This window comes from Macrobrachium rosenbergii, chromosome 16, assembly GCF_040412425.1.
Source record: "Macrobrachium rosenbergii isolate ZJJX-2024 chromosome 16, ASM4041242v1, whole genome shotgun sequence".
NCBI lineage: Eukaryota > Metazoa > Arthropoda > Malacostraca > Decapoda > Palaemonidae > Macrobrachium > Macrobrachium rosenbergii.
Genome location: NC_089756.1, coordinates 56294478 through 56301977, shown reverse-complemented (window position 1 = coordinate 56301977; position 7500 = coordinate 56294478). Strand labels below are relative to the sequence as shown.

General features: G+C 36.2%; 2 protein-coding genes across 2 annotated transcripts in view; one reads left to right on the top strand and one right to left on the bottom strand.

Moving 5' to 3' along the window:
- LOC136847456 (histone-lysine N-methyltransferase SUV39H1-like) overlaps positions 1-7500 on the bottom strand; it is a 933410-nt gene that overhangs the window by 857657 nt on the left and 68253 nt on the right. The window lies entirely within an intron of this gene.
- LOC136847453 (uncharacterized) overlaps positions 3573-7500 on the top strand; it is a 43377-nt gene continuing 39449 nt past the window's right edge. Inside the window, exon 1 of the mRNA XM_067119156.1 lies at positions 3573-3809. Coding sequence (XP_066975257.1) covers positions 3807-3809 — 3 coding nt within the window. The 5' untranslated portion in view covers positions 3573-3806. The remainder of the gene's footprint in view (positions 3810-7500) is intronic.

Genomic DNA, 7500 nt, shown 5'->3' with positions numbered 1-7500 from the left:
TGGAAGTGGTTTAGAACTGATGATAAGTATAACTGATAAGTTCAAGGAGGAAAAGCAGGAAGAAAGTGAGAGGTCAAGATGCCCAAGACTCGAAAGAGCAAACACTGACTCCAATTGGGCTGACCCAAATGCAGAACTATGGAAGGTGCACAGACTGTAGTGTTTGGAAGATCTTAAGTATAAATGAGACACCAAATGTTTTCAGTATGAGGTGGACTTTTTGTGGCAGATCATTCGCGAAAAAATTATAACAAGTATTTACGGCCCAAGAATTGAAAAGAATGCAAGTGGAAGAGAGAGTTTTTGGAAGAGTAGGAATCTGTCACTGGCTAAGTTTACAGAACAAGAAAAGGTGGTTACGATACATGACTTAAACGCATAGCCGAGAAAGAGATGGCATAACTGGTAGGTATTTTATGAGAAAGCGATAATGAAGAGTCTTGTGGAAAGGGACTTGACTGTTGGAAATATACGGCCTCCAAAGCATAATTGACAAAAATCTGGGGAGAAAAAGATTTTATCAATTGTACTTTAGGACAGAGAAGAGAGAAGAATAAGTAATGGATGTAACAGTGAGAAAAAGACTGGGTATATGCGCATCTGACAATACTTGGTGGAAGTAAAAGCATAAATAGGTAAAATCTTCCTGATGAAAAATAAGGGTGATTAAGACAAGAGAGAATAGAATATCAGGCTAAAATTTAAGAAAACAGTGGACTAGGATTCAGGAGACTGCAGTAGAAAGAGTATCTGGGTATGAAAAATTCCTTGAATTGCAGTAGCAGTACTAAAAATTAATGTAGTCGACCAAACACCAAGTGAAAAATATAACCTGAGATAGGTTAAAACTTTTGGGGGTAAATTTGAGCATATATCTTACGGGGAAGAGGATGCCCGTTTTCCATGGAAGTAAATGTAGGCAGAAAGGTTAATGAGATTGTAGTACTCTGTGAATGCTGTGAAAAGGACTGGCAGAAATGAATGATACAAAATTTGATCACGTACATGGAGGATGTTATGAGAGCAATTCAGAACTTGAAGAATTACAATAAGGTGGTGCAACACCGTAGCGGAGAGCAACTGAATGCCTGACCACGAGGTGTAAAGTTTATCTGGATAAAGGAAAGGTTCTGAAGGAAATGACGAGAGGCTTTATTGTCTCTTCGTATAAGGGTAAAGGTGACTGTATGAATGACATGATTACAGTACTGTATATCATCACTTATCAAACTGAGTATAGTGTATGGTGGACAAACGACAGAAGAATATTAATACTGGAGGTCGTGTGGGTTGTGATACGGGAAAGGATGCCTGGTTCAAGCATTCGTTATGAAAAGTTATGTGAGAAGTTTGAGATTAAAGAAACAAAACTTAAAGTGGTATGCATGGATATCAAAACAAAAGATGATGCAATGCGGGGGGATATTGAAGATGTATGACGTTGAAGGAAAATCTTGACCACTAATAAAAAGTTTAGGTAAGAAATAAGTCTGTGTTATAATATCCAGATGGGTGAGTGCCTGGTCTGGAGTGAAAGTAAGCATCATAAAGGAAAAGTTGTCTCCGTGGCCATTTCTTAATTGACTGAGTGATACAAGAAGTCAGAGAAACGACATTAGATACAAAAATGGATCGTGAATGACGTTTGGGGGGCTTGCATGCGCAGATGATAGTGTTGATTGGGGATAGTGAAGAGAAACTGCAGAGAAACACGACAGACTAGAACTGTTTGTAAAGGAAGCATTATGAAAGCGAATGTGAGCAGGAGTAAGCTTAAGAAGGTAAAAGGACCAGAGAGGTGGAGCCATAAATGTTAATATGGATGATGGAAGAGTGGAACCGTTCATTCAAATAAGTATTTGGAAGCACATGGCATGTATGATGGTAAGGAGAGAGAAAAACTACGCTACAAGATGGGCAAAGCAAGAAACCTAGAAAGTGCTGGATAGAAAGAATGTACAAGGTGCTGGAAAGAAAGAGCCTTAACATCCAGGAAACTAGAGAATGCGTGCGGAAAAGAAATGAATGGCACACTGCGTGTACATGAGTTCGAATGTGCTGCTGAGCTCTCTCTGTATGCAGATGAAGAGTCTAATTCTGTGGAAATTCACTCCACACGAAATTCACCCTCAAAAATATTAGGAAATAAAGGTGTGACGTTCTTCAATCTCTAAAACATATCCTCATGCTTAAGCTTTACACAGAAGCTAACGGCACTAACCTTCCGCAAAGCAATTATCAGTAACAATGGAAGTATTATCTTGTCAGACGAAATAATCCCCTTGGAAATAAACAACCGGAAATTGGTTTTATGAAAGGGTTTCTGAGGGGGCAGAAAGGCAACTAGCCGATGACATTATTGACAATAAACACAATAACTTCGACAAATAAAACATTCATTTTCTCTCCATCTATACATCAATATGTCTCTCTCTCTCTCTCTCTCTCTCTCTCTCTCTCTCTCTCTCTCTCTCTCTCTCTCTCAACAGTACTTCCTTTCTTTACTTTCTCAGATACGATCTGTTTGCAAAAGTTTGCTGTCTTCCTCTCTGTCATTTTAGGATCCTCAAGGTTGTGCAATATCTGTAAACCATCTTCTAAAACTATTTACCTTTCTAGAAAAGGACTTTCAACTTAAATTTTCTTTCCTCCCCTTACACACACGAACACACTCAAACACACACACACACAGATGCGTAGTAGAGATAAGGGCTTTCTGCAAAGCATTCGCTACTTCATCATTCACATATAAGGACTTTAAATTATGATAAAAAACTTTTCTCTTCGCATTGCCAAAAAAAGATACTCTTATCTGGCAGAGAGAGAGAGAGAGAGAGAGAGAGAGAGAGAGAGAGAGAGAGAGAGAGAGAGAGAGAGAGAGAGAGAGATGCAAGCGTGGGTGAGGACCAAAACGTAATTGTTTTCAGGTTCTTGGGCGAGTCTGAGCCTATGTGTATTTGTGTACTTGTTTATCATTAGAGAGAGAGAGAGAGAGAGAGAGAGAGAGAGAGAGAGAGAGAGAGAGAGAGAGAGCGTTGAATCTTGGTTTCGTTGGCTCCTTTTCCCCATCTAATAACGTGGGCGTGAAAGGGCATACAACACCTTTTCCAAGAAAAAACTCACACAAGCATTTTACTATAATATATCTCTAAGCTGTATTTGTGTTTAACTTTCTTTTTCATAAATTCGGAACTATTCACATTTTATTTCTCTGTTATAGATTTCATCCTAATCCCTGATACTTCAGAAGAAACCCCAAAGTTGTCAGTGCCATTATTACAGGAACTTCGAAGGAAGGGCCATATTTTGAAGGCAGCTGATTGGTGAGGATGATTATGACGTCATCAATGTCATTCCGGAGAAATATTCCTGTTATCGCCATCATCAAGGATCAACGATGACAGAATCAAGTAGCCGAAAATGAGTAAAAAATGTCTGCGTAAAGACCGCAGCTCTCCGTCCTCGAGGGTGTGAATTACTAGCCGCAATCGTCGTGCAACAGCATCCGACGTCATCTCCAACGTGTGACGTCACTCAGGTAGTATAAAAGGGCGGGCGACAGCCGCCTCGACCACTAATACCAGGTGAGCTTGGCTCCTGTGAACACACACACTGACACACGCAAGCCGTCTCGGCCTATTCGGGAGTCCATCCTTCTCCCCGGACAGCGAGCAATAAGAAAAGTTAACACACTTCAAGGATTTAACGATAAAAAATATAATATTCTGAACAACAACGCATCAACAGACGTCTATAACGTGTTAACGATACTTTATTATTAAACTCAGTGGAAGAAAAGATCAGAGATGGTGAGTACAACCGACTGGGGATTAACTTGTTGCATTTTCTTGAAGTTTTACAATGGATGTGGTGTCTTTCTTTTGGTCTTCTTTGTTGTGTCGTTTAGTGCTTCTAGATGTATTTGCCGTCTGTTTCCTTATTTAGTGCTGCTTTCTTATTTCAATGTGAATGGATTTGTTTGCTAACATAAGAAGCTGTCAGTAAATACGTATACGAGTTAACAATGCGCGATCGCTTGCACACCAAGTATGCCATCGCGCACACGCACCTACACACACACACACACACACACACACACACACACATATATATATATATATATATATATATATATATATATATATATATATACACACATATATATTTATATATATTTATGTATGTATATCAATTTACATAGACTTACATTCATACCTTATATTCCTAAAAAATAAAAAATCCAAAGTTCATAAAGTGCCTCAGCGACCTTATATATCAGATCAAAGTATTTTGTATATATTTATAAGAAACTATATAAGCATACACAGTCATATATGATAAATTTCAACGCAAACGATATGAATAAGTGACATCCGTATTACAAATAAATGTAATATCTCCATCTACATAAATTTCAGATATGCAAAATCTTCTTTGCAAAATATTTGATCATGTTTATTTCTTCAAATTCTTAATACTGAAAAAATAGTGACATCAATAAAGAAGGGAAAAATGATTTGACATTCCTAATAGAACGGGTCGCAATTAGGGTCTAATAAAGGGGCTGATGATTATATCTTAAGTCTGAACATTATCTTGAAGGACGGTGAGCTGACAGTCCGAAATCCAATGAGGATGACAATTCGAGCATAAGAAGACGAAATATTCGAGAATTAAAGTGGGAGGAAAATTAGACCTCAAGGGGAGCTGACGATCTATATAATCTTAAAGAGGACGACAATGAGTAGACAAAGGCGGCTGACAATTGCATTTAAAAAGGGGAGAGACAGACTGCCTAGAAGAAGGTGAATATGAACAGGAGGCAGAATGTAATTCAAAATGCAGGAGGATGAAAATTTCAGGAGGCTGACAATCATAATTAAAAAGAGAAAGACAATAACGACTTAAATAGCGCTCGCTCATTATAAAAATCACATATCGAAGAGGGGATGACAACAGCAACCTAAAGGAGGCATAAGCTGGTTATATGAAGTGGGAAATAACAATTCATATTTCAGCAACTAAGAGATGGTTAAGAACGCACGTCTCCGAATACATCCCAGAAACACCAGCTGTATGAGTTCTTGCAAATACTGTTCAATCATAAATCGTAAATTTGAGCCAAGGGAGCAGAGGAGGAGTTGGTTTACCTAAACAGTTTGAGGGAGAGAACAAAATAATTACTATTCAATTGACATTGCATTGCAGAGAATGGCTTTACCTACACATTGACATGATAAAATCGTCACATATTTTTGCAACATAAACTGACGAGAGGACATTAATGTCGACCTTCCTTGAATTTCCTTTATATTATAATCCTCCCCAGATTACTGAAGTAAGCTTTTATATATATATATATATATATATATATATATATATATATATATATATATATATATATATATCAATATATATATATATATATATATATATATATATATATATATATATGTATATATATATATATATGTATATATATATATATATATATGTATATATATATATAATATATATATATATATATATATATATATATATATATATATATATATATATATATATATATATATATATATATATATATATATATATATGCAGCTTTATTTACGGATATAGTTCCCACCTTCCAAGTCCGTCTAAGGCTGCCAGAAGATGAAGCAACGTTAGAATCTAAATTTACAGCAATCGTTCACAATGTTTGGCGTAAGCAATAATCATCATAACTAGATTTTTTGAAGAAGCAATATGGAGATTATTTGAAGAATCACAATACTGAAAGAGTTTCCAATATTTTTGTGCATTATTATTTTCATTATCATTCTTATCTATGACCCCGGCCACGAAGCTGGAGAAGGATTTCTTTGTTTTCTGGGTATTGTTTGCTTGTATGACAGCTGGCCGGATTACGCAAAAAGTCGTCTCCATTTTTACGAAAATCTTACCGGGTCATTATGCCTCGGGAGTGGCCGCAACCGTATAAGCGACTTTTTTTCTGGGGGCGGGGGCGGGGGGCTTTGTTCACCCTTGGCGGAGGATGATATCTCCGTGCTCTCATATTTTCATTATAATCATTCAAAATGACGTATTTCCATGAGGACCAAACCACAAATGACATTAGCTTTATAAAGTTTCCGCCGAATATGTTACGCATAAGTGTGAAAGCGACGAAGCAATAAGAATGAAAACAAACTGGCTAAAAAGCTGTGACAGCGACAACACTCACAATGTAAATTTAGGTTTCCAGACAACTTTACATCAACCAAAACATTCATAAGACTTCAAACATCGTAATTACGAAATTGTCTTTAGGAACTGAAGTTTCGCATTTCCAATAAAATTACGGTCACTCAAACAAAAAACAGAAGAAAAAGATCCAAATATTAATTCAAAGTACACATTATCATTACAAAAAATGTGAAACAAAAAACCATAATATAATACGGAAAGGCCTCTGCTGTTGCGATGCCACCCCATTGTAAAATATACCACTCAATCCTGGAGAGATTCAACCGCCCTTTTGCAGACTGACAAGCCACTAGGCCTAACTGAAACAGTGTAACGCCCTACACTCCTGGTATGGAGTCTATTCAATTATGAGTGAAGGACATTCCTTATCTTTCGAATATTTGTGAAATTCCCAGTCGCGTGCCAAAGAGATAATTCAACATATGCTATATGCTGCGAAAGAATGGCTTGTCTCTAACGTGACTCTACCGTAGGATAATAATAATAATAATAATAATAATAATAATAATAATAATAATAATAATAATAATAATAATAATAATAATAATAATAATGTTCACGAATGATATTTAAAATTCTAAATACAAAGGTTAAAAATTCTAAACTGTCCCAAGAATAATAATAATAATAATAATAATAATAATAATAATAATAATAATAATAACAGTGGTAATTGACATAGCTATAATAAGAAAGCGATAATTATCACCACGAAGATTACTACAAAGTGAGAGCCGATCTTTGAACCGAAACCATTGTAAAACGTCTGTTAATGGAAAATATAGATATTTTACGGCTCTTTCTTTCTTAAAGAATAAACAAGACGAAACATAAATGTGTATGAACTATCTATTTGAACCCAAAATAAAAAAAAGCTCATTTTTATTTTTAATCGCGAAATTACAATAAAGCCCTTAGTCTGAATCACTAACTCCTTTCTTTTGTATTGGTGACAATATTTTTTACGCATTTAATACGAAAATAAAATTCATCGCTTACGATGCCAAATTTTGATGCGTATGGTCTTATACATCAAACAACCAAAGAGAAAACCGGAGAGCATCACAAGATCGGCCTCTTGTCTGTCTGTCTGTCGGGGATAATCATGTCCGAACCAATGTTTGGAAGTGATCATTTCCTATAAACAATTATCTCCCGAGCGCTATGTCTTTTTTATGGCCCGCGGACAATGACATAGGACAGACTCCCAGAAGACAGCGTCGCAATACTAACTCATCCGCATTGACTGCG